Source organism: Euleptes europaea, chromosome 21, assembly GCF_029931775.1.
Source record: "Euleptes europaea isolate rEulEur1 chromosome 21, rEulEur1.hap1, whole genome shotgun sequence".
NCBI lineage: Eukaryota > Metazoa > Chordata > Lepidosauria > Squamata > Sphaerodactylidae > Euleptes > Euleptes europaea.
This window is the reverse complement of record NC_079332.1, coordinates 7,414,886-7,439,584: the sequence shown is the minus strand read 5'-3', so window position 1 is coordinate 7,439,584 and position 24,699 is coordinate 7,414,886. Positions and strand designations below refer to the sequence as shown.

At 52.9% G+C, this 24,699-nt stretch overlaps 1 protein-coding gene across 1 annotated transcript in view; it reads left to right on the top strand.

Annotated features, from left to right (window-relative positions):
- PPL (periplakin) overlaps positions 1-20,302 on the top strand; it is a 40,069-nt gene extending 19,767 nt beyond the window's left edge. Inside the window, exons 3-22 of the mRNA XM_056866521.1 lie at positions 215-369; positions 2,413-2,533; positions 2,652-2,777; positions 3,768-3,809; positions 4,786-4,947; positions 6,104-6,211; positions 6,320-6,415; positions 7,001-7,123; positions 7,404-7,550; positions 8,066-8,217; positions 8,370-8,467; positions 8,877-9,034; positions 9,567-9,745; positions 11,488-11,626; positions 12,688-12,881; positions 14,144-14,294; positions 14,915-14,998; positions 15,439-15,555; positions 16,000-16,092; positions 17,619-20,302. Of these exons, the coding sequence (XP_056722499.1) occupies positions 215-369; positions 2,413-2,533; positions 2,652-2,777; positions 3,768-3,809; positions 4,786-4,947; positions 6,104-6,211; positions 6,320-6,415; positions 7,001-7,123; positions 7,404-7,550; positions 8,066-8,217; positions 8,370-8,467; positions 8,877-9,034; positions 9,567-9,745; positions 11,488-11,626; positions 12,688-12,881; positions 14,144-14,294; positions 14,915-14,998; positions 15,439-15,555; positions 16,000-16,092; positions 17,619-20,282 (5,109 nt within the window). The 3' untranslated portion in view covers positions 20,283-20,302. The remainder of the gene's footprint in view (positions 1-214; positions 370-2,412; positions 2,534-2,651; positions 2,778-3,767; positions 3,810-4,785; positions 4,948-6,103; positions 6,212-6,319; positions 6,416-7,000; positions 7,124-7,403; positions 7,551-8,065; positions 8,218-8,369; positions 8,468-8,876; positions 9,035-9,566; positions 9,746-11,487; positions 11,627-12,687; positions 12,882-14,143; positions 14,295-14,914; positions 14,999-15,438; positions 15,556-15,999; positions 16,093-17,618) is intronic.
- The last annotated feature ends 4,397 nt before the right edge of the window (positions 20,303-24,699 follow it).

Sequence of the window (24,699 nt, the reverse complement as noted above, 5' to 3'; positions counted from 1 at the left end):
GAAAGAGCAGGACAAAAATTGGACAGAGATGGGAAATCAATTGCAATTAGAGGGGAGAGAAGTGTTGTAACCAGGGCCCCAGGGACCCTGTGCCCAGAACACCCCCAGCAGATGCCAAGGATAGGTTTTGGAAGCAGGACCAGCGGAAGGGAGAACGTTCCTGTACGGGTAAAATCCCCCCGTTTCGTCACCTCTCTTCCCTTCTCCCCTGCAGGATCTACACAAACTTAAGGCCGGCCAGCCTGCCAGGTTTCAGGACTACACGTCAGACAAGCTGATACAATCCGACAAGCTCCTCTATGTCCTGGACGGAGACGCGGCTGTCGCGCGGCACATGAAACACCCGCAGGGGGAAATGATCTCGGAGGAGTGAGTCTGGGGGGGAAAGGGCCCTGGCAATAGTAATTTTTTTCTCCTTTATAACCTCATATATACCGCATTTTTCCGCGTTTAAGACGCCCCCATGTATAAGACGACACCTATATTTTTTAACCCAAAATTAAGAAATCAGGGGTCGTCTTATACATGGGGGCGTACGGAAAAATACCAGTGGGGAAGAGAGCAGGGACCCTGGGAAGGTTAGTCGCCGCCCGGCCAGGGCCACCGGTCTCTTCCCGGCCCACTCTCTTCTCTGCCCATCAGCTGATGCGCGGGGAAGAGAGCGGGGATCCTGGGAAGGCCGGTTGCCGGCCGGCCAGGGCAACCGAGCTCTTCCCGGCCCACTCTCTTCCCCGCCCTTCAGCTGACTCGCGGGGAAGAGAGCGACCTTCCGTGTATAAGACAACCCCCAATTTTTTCCTAAATGTTTTTAGAAAAAAGGGTCATCTTATACACAGAAACATACAGTAAATGCATGTCTAGCAAGGACCCCACTCTTAAGCACTTGATGAAGCGGGCTCTATCTTCACGGTTCCACGGGGCTCCTGTTTATTTTCCAAGCAGAGCTGCGCCCTTGTCCGTATGCAGATTGACACAACACGACGAACAATAACAGCACGAAGCTCATGGCCACAGGATACGGTGGCATCCGATCCATATGAAGTGGCTCGACAGGAAAAACAGGAGGACAGGTCTAGCGATGTCCGTTGGGCACAGTGACGGCAAGGAACTTCCTTGTACAAGTATACCACTGGGGGGGAAACCTAGCGAGCTTCCCCGAAGCAGGTGGAAAAAAGACACCGCCCCGAACCGTTCCATCACTAGCCAGATGTTTGCTCAACCCCAACCTAGCAACCCCAACCAACAAAGCAATCCTAAGCAGCGTTACAGCCAGTGTGGGGCAGTGGTTAGAGCAGGCGGGGTCCCCAATCTTCTTAAGCCTGTGAGAACCTTTGGGATTTGGACATAGGGTGGTGGGCCCAACCATCGGAGGCGGGGCCAACCACAAAATGTTACGGAGCGAGGCCACGCATAAACTTGAATAGTTCGATGTGAGTCCAGTAGCACCCTAGAGGCCAACAAGAATTTCAGGGTGTGAGCTTTCAAGAGTCAAAGCTCCCTTCGCAAGACACAGTAGAGTAGAAATGGAGATGAGTCCTATTATCCAAGTCAGAAGGCGGGAAGGGATGTTGTGAAGAATGCTTGTAAAGGATGTACTGGTGCAATGTATAAGGTAAAGGTCCCCTGTGCAAGCAGCGGGTTATTCCTGACCCATGGGGTGATGTCACATCCTGACGTTTACTAGGCGGACTCTGTTTATGGGGTGGTTTTGCCATCGCCTTCCCCAGTCATATTCCCTTTACCCCCAGTAAGCTGGGTACTCATTTTACCAACCGCGGAAGGATGGAAGGCTGATTCAACCTGGAGCCAGCTACCTGAAACTGACTTTCCGTCGGGATCGAACTCAGTTCGTGAGCAGAGCTTGGATTGCAGTCCTGCAGCTGACCACTCTGCCCCACGGGGCTCCTTACAATGTGTATTGTAATCAGCTTTGTTAGAGCAGAGGGGGAAATTCTTGAATGGCAACTCGAACAGTAACTCTTAAACAGAGCTTCTGCCTGAAAGGTTGAACAGGGTGCCTTTTCAAATGAACATATTAAAATGTTTTTTCTTACACACACACAGCTTACCTTTGATCACGCAGTGAAGTTCTTTGTGCTGCGACTGCAGCTGCTGCCAAAGGAACTTTAAAAAACAAATCTGGTGCAGCCAAATTGATCTCCGGTGGCCAATCTGGAGCCCCGCTGGGCAAAAACCCCACCTAGCCCCGTTGACATCCTCAAAACACTTGGCAGGTGCCAAGAAAGATGTTGGCGGCCACCATGTTGCCCAGGAGAGCACCATGTTGGGAACCCCTGGGTTTAGGTGCAGGACTAGGAGGTGAGGAGACCCGGGACGGGCAGGCCTCTCATTCGCACGTTGCTCTTTGGACTCCCTCCCCCCCCAAAAAAAAAATTATTCTGCTTCCCTCAGCATCCGGCAGCTGAAGGAGAGGGTGTCCAACCTGCGCATGAAACACGACCAGATCTACAACTTCACCCCGCAGGAGATCGAACCGCAGGTCGACTGGTCCGCTGTGATCGAGGAGAAGCAGGTAAAGCGGCGTCGGCTCGAGGGCACCGGGGAGGAGCCATTCTTCCAGGACAGCCCCGTCCGCTCCCGCGTGTGGGTTGAGGAGGCTGTTCTGCAAAACAGCGTTCTTTTGGTTCCAGGAGAAACTGCAGAGCCAGGGCTTTGAGACCGACTTGCCGTCTGTCAACGGGCAGGTGGAAGAGCACAACATCTTCCACAACGAGGTGATGGCTGTTGGACCGCACATCAGCAAGGAGGGAGACAAGGTACAGTGGCCCAGGGGTAGAGCATCCATTTGGCACGCAGGAAGTCCAGGGTTCAATCCCTGGCGTCTTTGGCTAAAAGGATCGGGCTGTTGGTGATGCGGAAGACCTCTGCCTGAGATCCAGGACAGCCACTGCTGCTTTGAGTAGACACTACTGACCTCAACAGACCAATATGAGCTGTGACACAGTGGTAGAGCATCTGCTTGGCATGCAGAAGGGCCCAGGTTCAATCCCCGGCATCTCCAGTCCAAGGGACTAGGCAAGTAGGTGATGTGAAAGACCTCCGCCTGAGACCCTGGAGAGCTGCTGCCGGTCTGAGTAGACAATACTGACTGATGGATCCAGGGTCTGATTCAGTATAAGGCAGCTTCATGTGTGTTCACATGATTCAATATAAGGCAGCTTCATGTGTACTACCCAGGATGAGGAGTGAACAGATCCAATTGGCTCGTGCCTTGCTGGCCCCATACATGACTCACATCTTTTCCTACGTTTCCATCCCCTCTCAGCGAAGGCAAACACACCTCTACTATGTCCGGAAGTCACTTGATACCGTTTATACTACAACCAACCAAAAGATCACAACATGGCGTACAAACCTTCGAATTATCTTCTCAGTTTCCCCCCCCCCCCCGAAAGCTTACATAGCTTGATCTGGGTTGGCCTTAACAAAGGGAATTAAGTGGCTTTTGCTTTTGGATTTTGCCATGGACGGACAGAAGCAACCCACATTATTTTATTTTTGTTACGTTGCTCCGCCTTGCAGCAAACACGCTCTAAAATCCTAATACACTGGCTATTCAATGTCCCATTTTGTAAATTATACTGACTCACTATGAGTAATCCGCCTTGAGTCCCTGTGAGAAAGGCAAAGTATAAATAACATAAAGAAGTAAATAGGTAAATAAGTTTTGCAGCCTAAAATTTGGAGCTACCTTCGGTTTCTGGTGTGCTTCTAAACAACGTCCATCATCTTCTCTCCGTTTCCAGGAATACATGAGCGGGCTGCAGATGAAATATCAGAAATTACTGGTAAGACAAGGTCGGGGGCCCTGGCTTTGGGATAGGCGGGAGCTGCTATGTTCGTAGCTGCCGTTGTGGATCGGTTACGGGGTGTGTGTGTGCTAGTGTCTTCCATATCTTCCTCGCCACCTTTCCAGGCGCAGTTGGGAACGGGATGAGAACCAAGCGTTGTCTAGCGGTTAGAATGCTGAGTTAGGACCTGGGAGATGCAGGTTCAAATCCCCCACGCAGGCAATAAGCTCACCCGGTGACCTTGACTCAGTCGACCGCTCTCAGCCTAACCTACCTCAAAAGGTGGTCGAAAGGGGAGGGGAAGCAGGGAACGGAGCCCGGCTTCTGCTGGGGGGTGGTGGTGGGCTAGACATCGAAAATAATCAATCAATCAATCAATAGCAAAGAACTGGGTGCGCTACTTTTGAGTTCCATGGAGGAAGTGTAGAATAACAACCGACTAAACAGACAGATGGCAGCCTGAATATCCCTGATTAGCCCGATCTCGTCCAGAGCTTGGGAGAGCAGTGTCGGCCGCGGTTAGTACTTGGATAGGAGAGTGCCAAGGAAGTCTAGGGCCATTTATGCATAGGAGGTTTTGCTTCGGATTTGCCGCTCTCTAGACACACATTTCCTCCCATCCGAATTCTCAAAACTCTGCACGGGTGCTTATTGTTGAGTGTTGAGAATCTGGATGGGGAAAATGTGCATCTAAAGAGCGGCGAATCCGAGGCGAAACCTCCCATGCATCAATGGCCTAGGATTACTACGAGAGGAAGGTGAGGGCAAACCTCCTCTGTTCGTCTCTTGCCTCAAGAACCCCCATGGTCCTGGAGTCGCCACGTCACCCACGTGACAGCACACAATCACTATTGCTATTATAGACAGACAGAATACCCCGGTTGGAGAATAAAATAGCTTCGTTCCAGAGGAGCCTTCCGCGGCTCCCAGTTTCCAGGTCCGGGCGCTCAGCTGCCTTCCTTTCTGCTTACAGTCAGCATCTCAGCAGAGGCAACAGGATTTGAATTCGCTGCAGGATTACATGCAGCGCTGCACCAACAAGCTCTACTGGCTCGACCAGCAGGCGAAGGACCGGATGCAGTACGACTGGAGCGATCGCAACCTCGACTACCCCAGCCGGCGCCGTCAGTACGAGGTGAGGGTTTTGTTTGTAGCTGATTCTTATCAGCACAAGGCAGTAAGTAGCTGGTAGTTTTTTTGAGTTTGTGAGAGCCTCGTGGCTCACGTGCCTCAGTATGAGGTGAGGGTTTTGTTTGTAGCTGATGCCTACCAGTAAGTAGCTGGTAGTTTTTTGAATTTGTGACAGCCTTGTGGCACATGTGCCTCAGTACGAGGTGAGGGTTTTGTTTGTAGCTGATTCCTACCAGCAAAGGCAGTAAGTAGCTGGTAGTTTTTTTCGCAGGCTCAAAGAGATGCCGAAGGGCTGAAAGAGTGGAGAAAGGGAGGTCCTTCCTCCAAAGAGCTGAAGATCCATTGTTTGGAGTGTTAAGTGCCATCAGCTTGCTCCCGGCTTGTGGTGACCTTATGAACGAATGGCCTCCAAATGTCCTATGGTTAACAGCCTTGCGCAGGTCTTGCAAACTGAGGGCCATGGCTTCCCTTGATTGAGCCTATCCATTTCATATTAGGTCTTCTCCAGCCTTTTCCTGCTGCCTTCCTCTTTTCCTAACATTAATGTCTTGTCTTCTCATAATGTGACCAAAGTACGAGAACCTCAGTTTAGTCATTCTTGCTTCTGGGGAGAGTTCAGGCTTGATTTGATCTAGAACCCACTGATTTGTCTTTTTGGTGGTCCACGGTATCCGTAAAACTCCCCTCCAACACCACATTTCAAATGAACTAATTTTCTTCTGCCAGTTTTCTTGATTGTCCAATTTTTACACCCATACATAGTAATGGGAGATTGTGGGTACCTTATTGGGGTCTTTGAGGTCCAACACCTTGATCCTTCTGCAGGCATTGTGTTCTGGCCCCCTAAGTTTGGGGGGATGCTGGGTGGGGGGGACCAAATGTGTCCTCCTTGTACAATTGCAAAGGATACGATTGAAGGCCTCGGCCTCTGTGCCTTGCTGCTGGACCTCCAGACTAACTGGTTGGCCACTGTGTGAGACAGGATGCTGGACTCGATGGACTACTGGTCTGATCCAGGAGGGCTGTTATGATGTTTTTATGTAATCAGTGGGACTTCAAGGATTGTCTGGACGTAGAATATAAGTAGCTCTATGCCAATCTACCTTATGCCAAAGACCTGACACATCTATGCGAAAGACCCCCATATTTTCATTTTCTAGAATTTCATCAATCGGAAGTTAGAAGAGAAAGAAGATGCCATCAATAAGCTTCACAAAGACGGGGATAATCTGCTGGCTCAAAACCACCCTGGGAAGATCCCCATTGAGGTGAGCTCGAGAAGCCCCCCATCTCCGTTCCCTGCTCTGAATCTTATCCTGGGCTCCCCTAAAGAGAATCCGGCATCCCCTGAGGCCTGCCCTTGCCATCTTTTGCAGGCTCACGTGGAGGCGGTCCACGCCGACTGGAAGGAGTATCTCAACCTGCTCATCTGTGAGGAGAGCCACCTCAAGTTTATGGAGGACTACCATCAGGTACTTGGGGACCAAGGCCTCAGCGGCATGAGTGGTCAACTTAGGGACAGGGTGGGGAGAAGGAAGGCCTTGAGGCAGGAACAAAACAAGCACCCCAAAGCAGCGCAAGAATCTTTGCTTCCTGTGACCAGAAAATGCAAAGCGGAGGACATCTTTCTCTATCCCTTTTCCTTCTTTTCTTCCTCCCTTTCTTTCTTTATGTTAGAAAAATTTCCAGATTTCGGAAAGGGCATGTATGCAAGAGAGTAGGAGAACGAGAATTGATAACTGAGCAGTTGATCATTTCTGAAGATGCGGGCTTTAAAATCTGGGAGGTCTCACCCACTGAGCTGAAAGTCCGTCCATTACATTTTTTTTATTCCCCCCACTCCTTCAATGAGTTTCGGAGTGATCAGTCCTTCCCCTCTTTTTCACAACGCCCCTGCAAGGTACGCTATACCAACACGCTCGGCCTAAGGGATTCTTCTTCCTCCTTGCCAGTGCGACCCTTTCCCCCCTTGTGAGCGGCACAACAGATGCATGTAAAGTAGCGGTGTTGTATCAATAAAGAATTACTTGACTGTCTTTTATTTATTTTTGGCACAGTTTCAGAAAGATGCGAAAGATGCCCAGGACCTGCTCAGGAAAGTGGACACAGACCTGGACCAGAAGTACAGCCCAGATTTCAAGGACAGATTCCAAATCGAATCTTTGCTACGGGAACTGGAGGTAAGTACCCAGTGCGACAGCCGACCAGACCACAGCAACACTGGGCCAGAAATCCAGGAACCAGGCGAACATCTGGAAAGCTGCATGTTACAGATACGTCCTGTCATGGGCGTTGGGGATTCTCTTCAATGGTGTCTCCTGGACTCCCTGCTGTTGAGGTTTGGGGGAGGCTGCCCCACGGCCTCTGCTTTTGCTGACCTATCTTCGCCCTTCTATCTCGGACGGTTCCGATCCTCCCTTCCCCTGCGGCACCGTTACCTGTGCTTTCCTCTTCGGGCAGGACCAAGAGAAGGCCTTGGATAAGTACGAAGATGTGGTGAAGTCCCTGCAGAGACGCAGCCAGCAGGTGCTCCCGCTGAAGTATCGCCGGGAGACGCCCCTCAAGCCCATTCCGGTGGAAGCTCTCTGCGACTACGAAAACGAGCAGGTAAGAGTCTCCTAAGGACATCAGCAGAGCCCGGCCGGATCAGACCAGTGGCCAGCCAGTTTCTCTGGAGGGCCACCAAACAGGGCATAAAGGCCGAGGCCTTCCCCTGATGTTGATTTCTGGCACTGGTATTCAGAGGTTGACTGCTTCTGAATGTGGAGGTTTCCTTTAATCCCGGCTGGTAGCCACTGAGAGGTCTATCCTCTGTGAATTCTGTCTAATCCCTGTTTCAAGCCATCTGTGCTACAGGCCGTCACTATTTCCTCTGGCAGCAAATTCCACATCTCCATTGACCCCTGAGGGGCTCACAACGTGGGCAATAGTGTGTCTGTATAATTGCAACGGGTAGCCGTTGTGGCGGGGGGGCACGTCCCCACCCGCTCATTCTTCCCTACAAGTTTTTCCTACCCCTCCGGTGTGAAACAGAAGCGATCAGGAGACGGACGCTATCACCGGGTTGTCTCTGTGGGGAAGCGACGCGTGCATTTTGGCAGCAAACTCTTTTCCGACCCCAGTGCCAGATCGCTCGCGGAGCCACCTACATGCTGCAGAAGAACAACGGTGACCTCTGGGAGGTGGCGGACAGCGCAGGAACCATCATCACCGCCCCCGGCGTCTGCTTTATGATCCCCCCTACAGATCCGGAATCGCTGGCCGTCACCGACAAGTAAGCATGGCCTTCCCCACCCCCGACCCCCCGGTCGGAGGTGAGCGGTGGGACAGCATAAGGGCACGTTTCCCTTTTATTTGCCCTTCCTCTTCGAGCGCAAGAGCGCTGCCTGATTCGCCCAGCTGACTCTGCCTCCTCTCCTTCCGCAGCATCTCCGGACAGTATCAGAGCGTGAAGCAGAAGACGGCCGGCACCAAGACCCTTCTGCAGCAGCGGCACGACAACATGAAGGCGGACAGCATCGGAGGTGGGGACCCCATAACTCTGGGGTGGGGGGAAGGTCTTGGTCCCAGTTGGTGAGGGGCCGTGGCTCAGTGGTAGAGCATCTGCTTGGCTTGCAGAAGGTCCCAGGTTCAATCCCCGGCATCTCCAGTTAAAGGCATATAGCTGATGTTTAAGACCTCTGCTTGAGACCCTGGAGAGCTGCTGCCGGTCTGCGTAGACAATACTGACTTTGATGGACCAAGGGTCTGATTCAGTATAAGGCAGTTTCATGTGTTCATGTGTTCTCCGAACGTCCCTTTGTTCTGTACACGACCAACCTCTGGCCTCCTCTTCGGATTTAGCGATAAGACTTAGAACTCGTAGGTAGAGCCGCCTGAGTCGCTGACCAGGGACATCAACAAACCTTTCCCCCCGCCTCCGTCTTCCCCTAGACGCAGTGTCCATACAGGGGCGGCAGCTGCTGGCGGGGCTGGAGAAAGTGAACAGCGAGTTAGACAAACAGGAGAAGGCCATCACGGCAAACCTGCGTCCTCCGCTGGAGCAGAGCCGGGCCGTGCAAGACAGCGCCGAGCGTTCCAAGGAGCTGAAGGTAAAGATGGGGAGGGGCCGTGGCTCAGTGGTAGAGCATCTGCTTGGCATGCAGAAGGTCCCAGGTTCAATCCCTGGCATCTCCAGTTAAAGGGACCAGGCAGGCAGGTGATGTGAAAGACCTCTGCCTGAGACCTTGGAGAGCCGCTGCCGGTCTGAGTAGACAATACTGACTTTGATGGACCGAGGGTCTGATTCAGTACAAGGCAGCTTCATGAGTTCATGTGTGTTCATGGCCCAGGAGGGGCAGGGGGGAACTAAGTGCAAACACCCTGGGCGCTGCAAGAGCATCCTGTGTAGCTGGCCAAAACATTGTCTGGATTATGCTCGGCTCCTTTGCAATCTTACATCTGTTGAGCATTGGGTAGAGTTGGCAACCACCAGGGACCACGGTGGGGTGGGGTGGGAGGACTGGCGTGAAAGTCAGCAGGATCCCAATTCAACGCTTGGCTGACCAGAGACCAACAACAGAAAGGGGGTGCCCGTCCCTCCCGCTCGTCCATTTTGTGACACTCCCTCTCCTCCTTCTGCAGAACATCACCAATGAGCTCCGGCGCATCGAGCCCGAGAAAGCGCGCAAGATCAAGGAGTGCGAAGCCTTCACCGGTTCGGTCCCTGACACGGGCAGCGCCACCTTGCTCAAGAACCGGGCGGAGGAGACCAACAACAAGTACAACCACGTGGTCCAGCTGCTGAGCGCCGCTCAGGAAAAGTAAGCCCCCCCCGCCTTGCCTTACCACGAGCCGGGTTAGAGAAGGGACCCTTTAGGAGAGAGACCTGCTGGTGCAAAGGTGTGAACCCAGAGGGGGGTGTAGAGGTGGTGGTGAGGGGGCTCCAGTCCCTGAGCTGGGCCAGAAGGAAAAGCCACCACTTCAGTAGAGACTGCTGTGGCAGATGAGCTGCAGTCCACTTCTAGAATTCAGAGCTGTGGTTCAGACACAAGGCACATCTGTCTTCCAATAGAAGAAGAGTTGGTTTTTATATGCCGACTTTCTCTACCACTTAAGGGAGAATCAAGCCAGCTTACAATCTCCTTCCCTTCCCCTCCCCACAACAGACACCCTGTGAGGTCGGTGAGGCTGAGAGAGCTGTGACTAGCCCGAGGTCACCCAGCTGGCCTCCTGTGTAGGAGTGAGGAAACAAATCCACCAGATTAGCCTCCGCCGCTCATGTGGAGGAGAACCCGGTTCTCCAGATCAGAGTCCACCGCTCCAAACCACTGCTCTTAACCACTACTCCACGCTAGCTCTCCTTCTATTGGCTACTGAGTTCCTCTCCTCAGGTGGCGGTGCAGAAGGAAACCTGGCTCGCTTGCCCGAGTTAAGCAAAGGTCTTTGCTCTGCAACCAGCTCCTTCATGCCCTGTCCTTGACTTAATAGTACAGCGACATCGAGGCTGGAGATTTATGCAGCCCTGGTGACGGGGAATTGGCCCCTCCAGCGTGTCTCCACCTAAGGCACTTTGGCAACGCAGACATGTGAGCCGCGTTTAGCCAGGCGTCTTTTTCTCCCATTCCTTAACCTCACGCAGCCAGTGTGGCATCCCATCGATCTACCCGGGCTCTTTCCCAGAGCTCCGCTGTGGCCTAACAACCGATGTAGGGAGCTTCCCCGGCGGAGGGAACCAAAGGGCCAATAAAACGCTTTTAAAAAGAAACAAACCAGATAAGGAAGATTCAAAAGCAGATGGAAAACAAAGGTGTTCTCTTTTCCAGAAAGCTTCCCCCTGAAGCCCTGTTTCAACAGGCTGGCACAGTTCAGGCGTTGCATGAAACCAGGGTTAGTTTGTCAAACTGGGATTCCGCTAGCAAATCCCAGTTTGCCTCTACAAAGTCTGGTTTCATCACTTTCCCTCTTTCCCAGCAGAAAGCTGCCTGGGATTGTGGCCGGTTTTACTGGGGAGGCAACAAACCGGGAGATCCACATTCATATGACACATAAAACCACGTTTAAGACTCTCTGGGGTTAAACGGCAAACTCCAACGACCCGCGGTTGCAGAACCCGGTATGACATACCTTCCCTCACCACAATGGGTCGAATGACCGACATTCAGCCAACCACAACAGCCACAGTTTCATGAAGTCACGCCTTGGTGTGATGTCTGAACCGAACCACTGCCCCGGAGCGGAGGGACTTTGCTTGGACTTTGCAGTCATCTTCAGCTGCCTCCCTGGGTCTTTGCCTCTTTTGTTACCGTTACCATCTCACTTTGCTGGTGCTTCGCTCCCTGCCGAGGAGCAACTTGTTGATCCTACAGGGCAGATCAAGAGACAGAGGAGCTTGAGAGTCAATTACCAGCCACAGGTGCCCAGTGCAGCCGCTCCATAAAGGCATCGTAACAGGGATCGGGTGTATTCCCTAAAGTTCTGCACCAGGAAGGGGCATCCTCGGCTTGCCGGGAGCACAGGCTGGTACCGGTGGCATCTTTAAAGGGGCCGTTTTGTGTCTCGGTAGAGTTGACGTGGCCAATCGCCTTGAGAAGAGCCTGCAACAGGGGAGAGACCTGCTTTCCGGCTATGAGAACAAGCTGGCAATCGAGGATACCATCCCGGAAGACGTCCGGGCCCTGGACCGCAAAGACGAGGAGCTGCAGGTGAGCACTGGCTTTTCACGCGGCGGGTTCACAACACGGCAAGGTTTCACACTGCCCTGATTTATCAGGACGGTCAGAAAAACCTCATCATGTCCCCCGGTGTGTGTGTATGGGGGTGGGGGAGAAGAATCCTTGGGTGGGATAGAGCAAAGTTTCTGAATTCAAACTGTTCCCTGGACTTTGTGGGCAGGGGGCGGCAGATCATACAATACAGTGTTCTCCCCACATGATTTAAAAGAAAAGCTCCGTGCACAAAAACCTCCATGAACAGAGGCAGCAAACCTCTGAATGCTGAGGATAGAATACACAAACACATGAAGCTGCCTTCTACTGAATCAGACCCTTGGTCCATCAAAGTCAGTATTGTCTACTCAGACTGGCAGCGGCTCACCAGGGTCTCAGGCAGGGAGGGGTCTTTCCCATCACCTACTTGCCTAGGCCCTTTAACTGGAGATGCCGGGGATTGAACCTGGGACCTTCTGCACGCCAAGCAGAGGCTCTACTACTGAGCTAATAAATAATTTGGGTGGGGGGGTGACATGGGGGTTGTTTAACTCCCCCCACTTTCATGGTCTGAGTGGGTAATGCTCCATTAATATTACCCCATATAAGTTTCATCTATGGGGGGAGGGAAGTAAAGTGACGCATTGGGGGACATTGTGGCCATAGGAACAAATCCTGCCTCGACACTGACTGGAATCCCATTGGCAGATGCCACAGAGCACATCACACATGTAGCTGCCTCTTACTCAATCAGAACCTTGGTCTGTCAAGGTCACTATTGTCTACTCGGACTGGCAGCCGCTCTCCAGGGTCTCAGGCAGAGGTCTTTCACATCACCTACTGCCAGATCCTTTTAACTGGAGATGTTGGAGATCGAACCTGGGACCTTCTGCATGATATGCGGATGCTCTACCCCTGAGCCGCGGCATCTCCCCAAAATCGGGATGGTTACATACACTGCAAATGTACGAGTCCCCTCCCCCGCATACACCTGCATGTGCACACAATGAAACGAGCAAGCTAATCGGCACTGCCTTCTCTCCCTCCCCCACCCCCAGATGCTGGGCTCGGAGCTGCAGTCCCACCAGCCCTTGCTGAACGAGGCGGAGCAAGACTTGCAGAGGGCCAAGAAGTGCTCCAGCGCCCTGGCCAACCGGTTCCAGGAGCACTGCCCGGACATCGAGCGCCAGGAGGCCGAGCTTCACAAGCTCAACCAGAGGTTCGGCAACCTCAGCAAGCAGATCGACCACAGGTCAGGGTCCAGCCTGGGGCAAAACAACAACAACAAAAAGGAATGGCAAACTGATGGGAAGCGATGGCAATGGAAGGCAGGGCAATTGAGGGCAGGGGAAACTATTTATTAAATGGGTGTGTGTGTGTGTGTGTGTGTGCGCGCGTGCGCGCGTGGTGGTTTGGAGCAGTGGATTCTAATCTGGAGTACCGGGTTCGATTTCCCCACTCCTCCACATGAGCTGCAGAGGCTAATCTGGTGAACTGGGTTTGTTTCCCCGCTCCTACACTCGAAGCCAGCTGGGTGACCTTGGGCAAGTCACAGCTCTGTTAGAGCTCTCTCAGCCCCACCTACCTCACAGGGTGTCTTTTGTGGGGAGGGAAAGGGAAGGTGATTGTAGCCCAGTTTGAGTCTCCCTTAAGGGGTAGAGAAAGTTGGCTTATAAAAACCAACTCTGCTTCTTTTTCTTCTTCTTTGTATTTATATTTGCAATATTTATACCCCGCCCTCCCCAAAAGAGGGCCCAATGCAGCCAATGCAATATACCAACTAAAAATAAAAATTTATTTAAAAAAAAAACCCTACATCATTAAAAAGGTAAATATCCCCTGTGCAAGCACTGGGTCATTCTTGACCCATGGGGTGACATCCCATCCCGACGTTTCCTAGGCAGACTTTGTTTACGGGGTGGTTTGCCAGTGCCTTCCCCAGTCGTCTACACTTTACCCCCAGCAAGCTGGGTCCTCATTTTACCCACCTTGGAAAGGATGGAAGGCTGAGTCAGCTTCCATACAATCCAGTTGTCGTGACTACAGGTAATTGTTGGGAGCAATTTTCCTTCTTCAGTCCTCTCTCGAAGGCAGACAATTCCACCCTCCAGAATATTTCAAGGGACTTCTCCTGGGCAGGAAGTGCTTTTAAGGAAGCCGCGCAATCCGGCGATTCCTGCTGACAAAATCCGAGAGCTTGGGCTAATTTTTCCACGAAGTGGCTAAATACGTGCTTCTACACAGGGACAATCCAGTCGTTTTAATCTTGCCCCTCTTCCCAGGAATTCTGGGCAGGTATGCGGCTCTCCCCACCTGCCTGGTTTGTCCTCACAACAACCTGCGAGGTAGGCTAGGCTGTGAGTGTTACGAGGTCGCTCAGTGGGGATTTGAATTTGGGTCTCCCAGGTCCCTAGCCTCACTCAAACTGGAACCAACCTCGTCTTTCTCCAAACTAGCAGAATTGCGTGCTGCTGATCGCCGCAATTAACAAGGTTCGCTGCAATCCCTCCATAGGTCTCAGACCCTCCAGAAAGCCAAATCAGCCTATTTCGACTACCGCGCCGGCTACGACAACCTGAGCCGTTTCCTTTGCAACGTGCCCAACTATGAGCCGCAAGAAACCGACACCGTGGCCAATGTGGAAAGCAAGCTGAAGAGCCAAAGGGTAATCAGCGCCCATCCCCGCTGGGTGATGACTGTCCCTTCCCCGATCGACAGGCTTGCTGGAATGGGAGGCTGGAGACGGGCGGGGGGTGGGGGAAGATAGGTTGCCAGCTCCTGGTTGGGAAATACCTGGAGATTTTGGGGGCGGAGCCTGAGGAGGGCAGGGTTTGGGGAGGGGAGGGACTTCAATGCCGTAGAGTCCAATTGCCAAAGCGGCCATTTTCTCAAGGGAAACTGATCTTTGTTGCCTGGTAAAGGTCCCCTGTGCAAGCACCGGGTCATTCCTGACCCATGGGGTGACGTCATATCCCGACGTTGACTAGGCACACTTTGTTTACGGGGTGGTTTGCCAGTGCCTTCCCCAGTCACCTTCCCTTGTTGCCTGGAGATCTGTTTAAATAGCAGGAGATCTCCAGCTAGTTCCTGGAGGTTGGCAACCTTAATATTAGATCAGAAAGATAGTCTTTCCAGGTTACTGGCAGCCCACAGGTCAGGGGTTACCCATAGTGCCTGTACAACATAACAAATTGCAGGGAGCAAAAGACCACAGCGTCAGCAGGAGCCCAAGGAAAGCAACGCTTCTCACTGTTTGACCTTTCTCTGCTCTGTCCACTTTTTCAGGCCCTGCTGGGAGAAATTGCAAGCCGAGAGCAAGAAATCTATCGGGTCTCCACGGACGCTCAGCGCTACCAGCAGGCAGTGAAGGTAAGGGGGGAGGAATGGGGAGAGGAATCAGAATTGCCTGTTCAGACAGTAGGTCTGGCAGACAGAAGCACTGCGACTTCAGAGGCCTAAAAGCTTGACCTCCTGACCAAAACCCCATTGAGACAACACAACCCTGAGAGAGAAAAAGCCAAAATTCCAAACGTTCGAGGTCAGCTGCATCGTAACTTTGACTAATGTTATGAATTGTTCCGTGCAGTGCATTGGAAGGTGTTGAGGTCCTCTCCCCACATTAGTATGCTCGTCCTTACAACAGCCCTGTAATGTCGGCCAGCGTCTTTACTCTCGTCAAAAGTCGGGAGGGAGAGACAAAGGGGCAGCGAAGGACAGGAAGGGGGTTGGCTCACCACAGCCTTTTGCGGGCGTGGTTGTCCCGGTACGCTCATGCCCTTTCTCTGCCTTCTCCTCCTCCCCTTCCCCAGGACTACGAGCTCGAAGCGGAGAAACTGAGATCCATCCTGGACCTGGAAAACGGCCGCAACGGGTTCATGAGCAAGAGACCCAGGCTCCAGTCTCCTGCTGCAAAAGTGAAAGAGGAGGTACCTTGGTCCTGAACATGCCTTTAGCCCCCGCCCTTACAATGGCCCGCCTGCCGAGTATGAAGCCCCCTTTTCCTTGTAGCAGATGAAACTGCACCATCGCTTTTTGGCATTCGCATCTTGCTCCCTCCACCAAAGAGCGTGGAGCAACAGGGACTTCTCTGCCCCCACCCCCTTTATCCTCCCAATAGGGTTGTCAGTTCCAGAGGTCACTTCCTTAAATACAAAGATGGTGAGCGTGGTATCTTCGGTGAGCGTGGGCATTTACCAGGTGTCGGATGGAGTGAGCTTTGAGTCACAGAAGCTCACACCCCTGGAAAATTCTGCTTGTCTTTAAGGTGCTACCGGGCTCGATAATTGTCTTCTCCTTCTACAGAGCAGTATGGCTACCCACCTGAAACTATTTCCTGCGTTTCTCTTCTCTTTTTCCCTCCGTCATCATAGGAAGCTCACCTGGCTGCCAAGTATACGGAAGTGAATGCTGTCAACAGACAGAGGTTACAAAACTTGGAGTTTGCCCAGAGCCTCCTGAGACAGGTGAGTGAGTGAGAGTGAGAGAGTGAGAGTGAGAGTGAGAGTGAGAGAGAGAGAGAGAGAGAGAGAGAGAGAGAGAGAGAGAGAGAGAAAGAAAGAAAGAAAAGAAGGGGCTCCTCTGGCCAGAATCCAGACCTTGCACTTGAAGCCTGATGGGGAGGGGGAAATTGGAAGAGATGCCTTACGTAAGAACAGAAGTAAGGCCCTGCTGGATCAGACCAAGGCCCATCAAGTCCAGCAGTCTGCCCACACAGTGGCCAACCAGGTGCCTCTAGGAAGCCCACAAACAAGACCTGCAGCAGTATTATCCTGCCCATGTTCATATAATAGGCATGCTCCTCTCATCCTGGAGAGAAGAAAGGAGTGAGGGAAGGAAGATAAGAACAGCACTGCTGGATCAGACTATGCCCCATCAAGTCCAGCAGTCTTTTCACTTTGTGGCCACCCAGGTGCCTCTAGGAAGCCCACAAACAAGACGACTGCAGCAGCATTGTCCTGCCTGTGTTCCAAAGCACCTAATATCATAGGCATGCGCCTCTGATCCTGGAGAGAATAGGTATGCATCATGACTAGTATGCATTTTGTCTAGTAGCCATGGATAGGCCCATCAGGTCCAGCAGTCTGTTCACACATTTACCTGGCCCAGCCAGCCAATAAGCCCTGACTTAAACGTCATGGTCACACAAGCAGCTGCCTTACGCTGAATCAGACCATGGGCCCATCAAGGTCTACTCAGACTGGCAGTGGCTTTCTGGGATCTCAGGCGGAGGTCTTTCACATCACCCGGTCCCTTTTTGACTGGCGATGCAGGGGACTGAACTAGAGCGGAGGCTCTGCCACTAAGCCTCCCCTAATGATGCTGCTGGCTCGGTTCAAAGCAAAACAAAAAACCCTTCCCTCTGCAACTGTGCACAATGCAGGCTCTCATTTGCACTGCTGTGCTAAGCCATCACCCTCCACTTAGTATTCCAGCACAAAGTACACAAGGGCTATGGCGTAAAGCAAGTGCGGTTGCCTTGCTCAGCTCACGGCACGTCCCTAGCTCACGCAAAGCCGCAGGCAGGTGGTGGGACTTCTTTTTCCCTCGCCGGCACCACATTCATCCTCTTGGCCACAAATGGCAGACTGCAGGAACTCATTGCCAAAAAAAAGCCACGGGGCAGAGCCGCCAACTTTGGGCAGAGAAGGATGAGAGCAAAATATCTTGTCATGGGAGTAGAATCTCGAGTTGACTCTAAATTTTCTTCAGCATGGAGCCAGCGTGGTGTAGTGGTTAGAAGCAGCGGACTCTAATCTGGAGAACCGGGTTGGTTTCCCCACTCCCACACATAAAGTCTGCTGGGTGACCTTGGGCCAGTCACAGTTCTCTCCAAACTCTCTCAGGCCCACCTACCTCACAAGGAGTCTGTTGTGGGGAGGGGAAGGGAAGGCGATTGTAAGCCTGTTTTATTCTGCCTTAAGCGAGAGAGAAAGTCGGCATATAAAAAACCAACTCCTCTTCTTGTTCTTCTCCCCCCCCCCCTCGATAGCAGCCAGATGTCCACATGACGCAGGAGTCGGTCAAGACCAGCCACTCTGAGAGGCCACTGGAGGAAATCTGGAAGCTGAAGAAGGAGCTGGATGACGAGAGCCAGCGGCGGCAGCAGCTAGAGGCGGAGATCAAGGCCATCCAGCAGAACATCGTCCTGCTGCAGAACCAGAAGCCGCAGGAGTCGGTAGTCAGGAAGGAGGTGGTGAAAAAGGTGCCCGACCCGCAGCTGGACGAGAGCTTCCACAAGATGCAGCAGAGCCTGGCCGAGGAGCAGCGGCACAACCAGGCACTGCAGGACGAGGTGGAGGGCTTGAAGCTCAAGCTGCGGGTCCTGGAGCGCGAGAGGAAAGAAGGCGGGCAGGAGTACGTGGTCAAAGAGGTCCTGAGGATCGAGCCCGACAAGGCACAGGCGGAGGAGATCCTGAGGCTGAAGGAGGAGCTGGAGGAGCTCAGGCGGCAGGAAGGGTCCCGGGAGAGCGAGACAGCCGCCCTGCGCAGGCAGGTGGCCGCTCTGTCCGAGGAGAAGAATGTGGAGCAGGAGAAGGTGACTGAGAAGGAAGTAGTGAAGCTGCAGAACGATCCCCAGCTGGAGACGGAGTACCAGCTGCTGCAGGAGAGCAAGCAGAGGGAGAGCGCCCTGAGGCAGCGCCAGGAGGAAGAGCTCCGCTCCCTGCAGGAGAAGCTGAAGCGGCTGGAGAAGGAGCGGGCCATGGCTGAGGGCAAGATCACCGTCAAGGAGGTGCTCAAGGTGGAGAAGGACCTGGCAACGGAGAGGGAGGTGAACGAGCTGCGGCGCCTATACGAGGAGGAGAAGGCCAAGGGGCGCTCCAACGAGCGGGAGAAGGCTGAGCTGCTCCGCAAGATCCAGGCCTTGGAAGAGGAGAATGCCAAGGTGATCGTCCAGGAGAAGGTGCGGGAGATCGTGCGGCCGGACCCCCAGGCGGAGAACGAGGTGGCCAACCTCCGCCTGCAGCTGGTGGAACAGGAGGGGAAGCTCCGAGGCGGGGAGGAGCAGCTGAAGGACTGCCGGAGCGAGCTGGCTGCCCTGCGGAACCGGGGGCCCCAGGTGGAAGTGCAGGAGGTCATCAAGGAAGTCATCAAGTACAAGAACGACCCAGAGACCGAGGCGGAGCTGCAGCAGCTCCGGGACGAGATCGTGGACCGGACCAGGGCCATTGAGCGGGCGGACCTGGAGATCTACCAGCTGAAGCAGGAGATCGAGACGCTAAAGGGCGCCCCGCCTCAGGTCCAGGTGAAGGAAGTAGTCCAGGAGGTGCTGCAGTTCCGGGAAGACCCACAGACGCGAGAAGAGGTGGAGTCGCTGAGGGCCCAGCTGGCCGAAGAGCAGCGGAAGCACATGGACCTGGAGCGGGACCGGAGGCGGCAGGAGGAGATCATCCAGCAGAAGGAGGAAGAACTTTCCCGTGTGAAGGAGAAGGTGGTGCAGCAGGAGGTGGTGAAGCTGGAGCAGGACCCCGCCCTGAAGGCCGAGGTCGCCTCCTTCTCCCAGAGCATCGAGAAGGAGCTGAACCAGATCGACACGCTCCGCGGAGAGATGCGCAAGCTGCAGCGGAGGAGGTCGGAGCTGGAGCGGCAGCTGGAGGAGATGGAGAAGGAGCGGCAGGCCCGCCGAGAGGCTGAGCTGGAAGTGCAGCGGCTGAGGATGCGGCTGAGCGAGCTGGAGGAGCAGGAGCGGGAGACGACGGAGCGGGTCACCGTGAAGCAGAAGGTGATCCTCCAGCAAGACCCGCAGCAGGAAAAGGAGCACGCCCTACTCAAGCTGGAGCTGGAGGAGGAGAAGCACCGGCGGCAGGTGCTGCAGGCGGAGCTGGAGGCCCTGCGGAAGAAGCTGCAGGCCCTGGAGAAGATGGAAGTCAAAGAGAAGGTGGTCGTCTCCGAGAGCGTCCAGGTGGACAAAGGGGACACCGAGTACGAGATCCAGAAGCTGAAGAATAACCTGGAGGAGGAGAACCGGCGGAAGATGGAGCTTGACGCAGACATCAACAGGTTGGAGGCCAAGTTGTCCGAAGTGGAGTTCAACAACTCCAAGTCTTCCAAAGAGTTGGACTTTTTGAGGGAAGAAAACCACAAGCTGCACTTGGAGAAGAAGAACCTCTTGCTGGAGACGAGGAGGCTGCAGTCGGAGATCGAGCTCACCATGACGGAAGCCCGAGATCTGCGGAACATGTCGCAGGTGGACAGCAACCTGAACCTGGACTCCCGCTTCCAGTCTTTAGAACGAGAATTGGAAGAACTGAAGAGGCTGTCTCAAGAGAAGGACGGGGAGATCGAGCAGCTCCAAAACCGCCTCCAGACCGTGGCCATCAAGCGGGAGCAGCGGGAGAACCACCTGAGGCGTTCCATCGTGGTCATAGACCCAGACACCGGCAAAGAGATGTCCCCCGAGGAAGCCCACAAGTTCGGCCTGATCGAGTGGAGCCTGTACGTCAAGCTGAAGAACCAGGAGTGCGACTGGGAAGAGATCACCGTCAAAGGGCCCAGCGGCGAGTCTTCCGTCATCCTCGACAGGAAGTCGGGGAGGAAGTTCTCCATCGAAGACGCCTTGAAGAGCGGAAGGCTGACCCCTGCTCAGTACGACGGTTACCTGAACAAGGAGATGTCCATCCAGGAGTTGGCCGTTTTGGTGTCTGGACAGAAATAGCTTGCTTTCTTCTCCAAGAGAGAAGGGGAAGGGGGGGAAAAACTGTTGTGAAGCGGTCCGCGGCCTGAAGCCGCACTGCTTGTTACGAACTCAGCCATTTGCTGCCTATTGCCTGCCTCCCAGGGGTTCATTCCCAAAATCTAAGGCCTTAATTCCCCCTCCCCACCCTCAAATGCTGCATTTTTTCAAGGTCACACAATACCACCCGCCAGTGACGTCAAACTACCTTATGCAGTCAGGAGGGTGAGCTAGTGGGGAATATCCATCTGCTGCCTGATATGCTTTTAAGAATGTGTATCCCCCCCCCGTTTATACACCCTCCCCCAAGCTCAAAGCAGCCTCCACACCACCACATGCCCTTGGTTTGGGTACTAAACTGTGGTACCGCCCCCCCATCTCATGAAGTTGGCGAGTTTTCTCAGCTCCTCCGTCACCAGTTTGGGAATAATACTGGCCTACCTTCTAGGGCTGTTGTTAGGCTAGGGGTGTACGTGAAACGTTTTGGAAACTAAGTGCTCTTATCGCATTGAGCCCTTTACCTCTTCTCCTTTCGTCCCCAAGCCATGGAATTATTCCAAAGACACAGACAAGCTTGCGTGAAAAAAAGACGACGCAGTCAAATTCAGAGCAGTGGTGGAGAGCACAATAACCATCTGCTAGTATGGGTGGTAGCCTAAAAAGTCTGAGGCCAGGGGCTTTTAGCTTTGGTTACTGGATGACTTTGTAGCAGCTTCAAAGGAAAGATCACCTCTAAGCACCCTATGGTCTTTCAGTACAATCCAGCATCTCGCACTAGCAATGAAGTCAAAAAGATGAGGAATCTTGGATTAGTGGAGTGCCTTCGTCTATCCTACCTAGCAGGAAAAAGAAAAGAAACGTACTAAAATAGCCAGTTTTTTTTTTTTTTTAAAGATGACTGTTTAGGTCTTCAAAGTTTTACCTTCGAAGGGATTTTCCCTGCTCCCTAAAAAGGGTGGAAGACTTAAGAAATAGCGTCACAATATCTAACCCCAATATCTTCTTTCCCATATCACGGTAGTACGATACTTGTGCTGGTGGTTTTTGCTGACTTAGTTCTACTCAACTGTTATGTATTCTCAAGTATTCGCTGTAGAAGGGAATGGGAAGTTTTATTTATACCCAACACAATAATAATAATAAAAATGCAGTGATCTAAGCCTCGGAAGTCCCTCCCTTTGATATTTCTTCCATTTAGTTCATATAAAAGGATGAAAATGTTCACAGGTTTGCTGTATCTGCTATGAAGGTTTTTATATATAAAATGGCACAGGGTGAAGGGGAGCTCTGTAAGGCTGCCTGAATCCACAGAATGCTGGCCTTCATTCATTAAAAAAAAGAAGACCAAGTTTCTAGTCCTTGTGATGCCTGGAACCAGAAGGAGATGCAGCAGGACTTCCAGAGGTGGGCTGGGGAGTTTTCTCCTAAGCTCCTGGTCCTTTTGCACAAACAGAATTATACAAATGCATCTAAAAGGTATACCAGGTACAGAACTGATCTCCGCTTGGTTCTGAGAGGCTTCCTCGGGAGGTGGTAAGCTCTCTTTCCCTGGAGGTTTTTAAGAAGAGGTTAGATGGCCATCTGTCAGCAGTGCTGATTCTGTGGCCTTAGGCAGATGATGAGAGGGAGGGCATCTTGGCCATCTTCTGGTCACTAGGGTTGTGGAGCGGGGAGGTAGTTGTGAATTTCCTGCATTGTGCAGGGGGTTGGACTTGATGGCCCTGGTGGTCCCTTCCAACTCTATTCTAAAACACCAAGTGGCACACGTCAGCCGACAATCTCCACGACAGCCGTGGTGGAGTTTGTCCTAGATACTTTGGAAGCAGCTACTGCATTTGCCTTGTCCCACCTTCAAAAAAAGGGTCTCCTTTGGGAAGAGATTTTTTTTTAAAAGAAAAAGCATTTCTGGAAACTGCAAAACAATTTTATTCAATTGCTGTATACAAGAGTAACCATTTCAAATGCCCCTCTTCCTCCTCAAGAGAGGCCCCTCCCTTCTATCCCCTCCTCCCCCAGCCACGCACACACACACCCCAAAAAATAAATCGCAGCTCTTCCCACGCAAGAAAAAAAGAAACTGCTTTTCTAAGTTAAGTGCCATTTGGTGGGGCGCAGGCCCCCACCGTAAAAGAAAGTCTCCTGGCAAGGCCGAAACAAACACCACGGGCCCTTTGCTGTCTCGGCACACCAGCCCACCGCCGCTCTTTTCGTCCTGCCGTGGCTCTCTGTTGATTCCGTTCTCTCGCTTAGCCGACACACACCAAAAAAGGGGGGTGGGGGTGGAAATGGGGAAAGGGAACTAAAGCAGGGGAGGAAGAAATTACACAGAACTTCTACCACGTCACATCATTTCCCTGAGGCAAGAGGTTTTGTGAACAACAGGCTGGAGCAAAGGTGTGGCTGCAGGAGCCCCTTCTGGGTGGCAGTCACGGCAGGGACGTCCCGGGGGTACGTCCTGAGAAAGGCCCAAATCCTGCCAAGCGCAGAGCACCAGAGCCGGGGGGGGGAGGGAAACAGCCCTCAAAAGGCGACTAATGTCCAAGCGGACTGAGCCGGACCCACCCGAGCAGAGCAGAAGGGCGGGGGAAGAAACCATTCCCCATTTATTCGACTCCCGTGCTTCAAAATCAGCATCCCAAAATTTGATCTTTGGCTGTTCTTCGGCTACATCCTACCATTCATTCTTTCCCCTAAAAACAAATTTGATTGTGGTTAATGAATTTGAAAGCGTCATTCTTTTGAGCAAGGAAGAGACATTACTTTTTCGCTCCAGTATACTTGGAATCCAGGATAGACCCAGTCGGGGGAGCAAGCACCCAGTTCTAGACTCGGTTGGGAAGCCCCCATCCAGAACAGGTTTTTTTTTTAATAAAAAAAGCCCACAAAACCCCCCACCTTGAGTTAAAATAATTTTCCAACCAAGCGCTTCTGTCTTGACAGAAGGCACGGCAGACTGGCATTTCAGATGGAAAAGGGCCTCATCCTTGTGAGTTTTACAGTAAAGAACAGCCCTTGAGTTACGCTTGAGGTTTTCAGATTTTGAGTTTTTGCCTGATGGGCCACTGGAGACCTTAAGAGTCGCAGGCAACTGGCAGCCAGCAGGCCTAGTCTCGCTGGCCCTCGGCCCATCTGGGTTTTTCTGGTAGCTAAAGGAACTGCTGGCCATAGGAGCCTCATCCACAGGGCTGTGAGCAGCAAAAGGGAGAGAAATCTCCAGCACATGGGCCGCTGCCCACTCCCCCCACACTGCATTTTCTGCCCTCTCCCTCTCTAGGGAATAGCAAGGGGCACAGCAGAGAGGGGAAGGGCTTGTGTCTCCCCCCCCCACTACATCCGGTGCTGCACTTGAATCAGCCTCCTGACTCACCGAGCTGAAAGAGGGGGGGGGGCGTTCAAGGGGCCGAGCTGCTGAAACATGATCGCTGTGGTCCGCCGGGGGCCGCAGAAGAGCATGCCACCAGATCACAGGCAATCCCGACTGGCCACGCTCCCTTACTCCCCAGAGGTCAGGCAGGTTCCACCAGGGAAAATCTCTTGCCAAAGCGCCATTGAAACACAAGAGGGTCGAGCCCAATTCCTGCTGGTTATCCAATGCCGGGCCCGGATCCACTGGCTCCATGCCCAGGCAGAGACCCAGGTACAAACCAACACGGGGGGTGCCCCCACGGCGGGATGGGTGCCCCCCCTTCAGGTTAACAGAAGGGCAGCTTCACGTCTGAAGAGTGTGAAGCAAGCAAGGGGGGGGAAGCCCTTGACAACCTTTGCACGGATCAGGGCCCATGGCTTTAAAAAGGAAGCTCACGCAGACTGGCACGTCGTGCGATTTGGCTTGGCGTTTGCCACCTCCCCGGGTTCCATGTGGACAGTAACGTACACCCCCTCAGGGGAAAAAAAAAGAGCTCTATTAAATAGAGCCAAATGCATCTTAAATACAGATCAGTTTAAGAAAAACAAAACGAAAGAGCTCCAGGGACCGACGTCCCAAAAAAAAAGCTTCAGGGAGCCCCCCCCCCCAAATTAGCTTGAAAGGTTTCCTTTCTCTTGCTCCACCATCAAAGGCACTGGAATTACGGTTTTTCTATGCACAATGACATGCAGGGGGGGGGGAGAGGGGCCTCGTCCAATCCAATGCTTTCAGTGGCAATGACGGGTGGGGTGGATGGCTGAGCGCACATAGAGAAACAAAAAACACAGAGAAAAAAGGCGGGGGGGAGGCAAAATGGAGCAACCAAAGAAATTGCAGGTTTCAGTTCCAATGTCAACGGGTGCGTCCCCAGGCCTCTCTCCTCCCCGGACGCCCGATGAGCTGATTGACTTTACAAAGCTGCCATAGAGGAAGGAAGGGTTTCCTGGTCAATATGAACACAGCTGAATTATAAGTACAGTTTTTTGGGGGAGG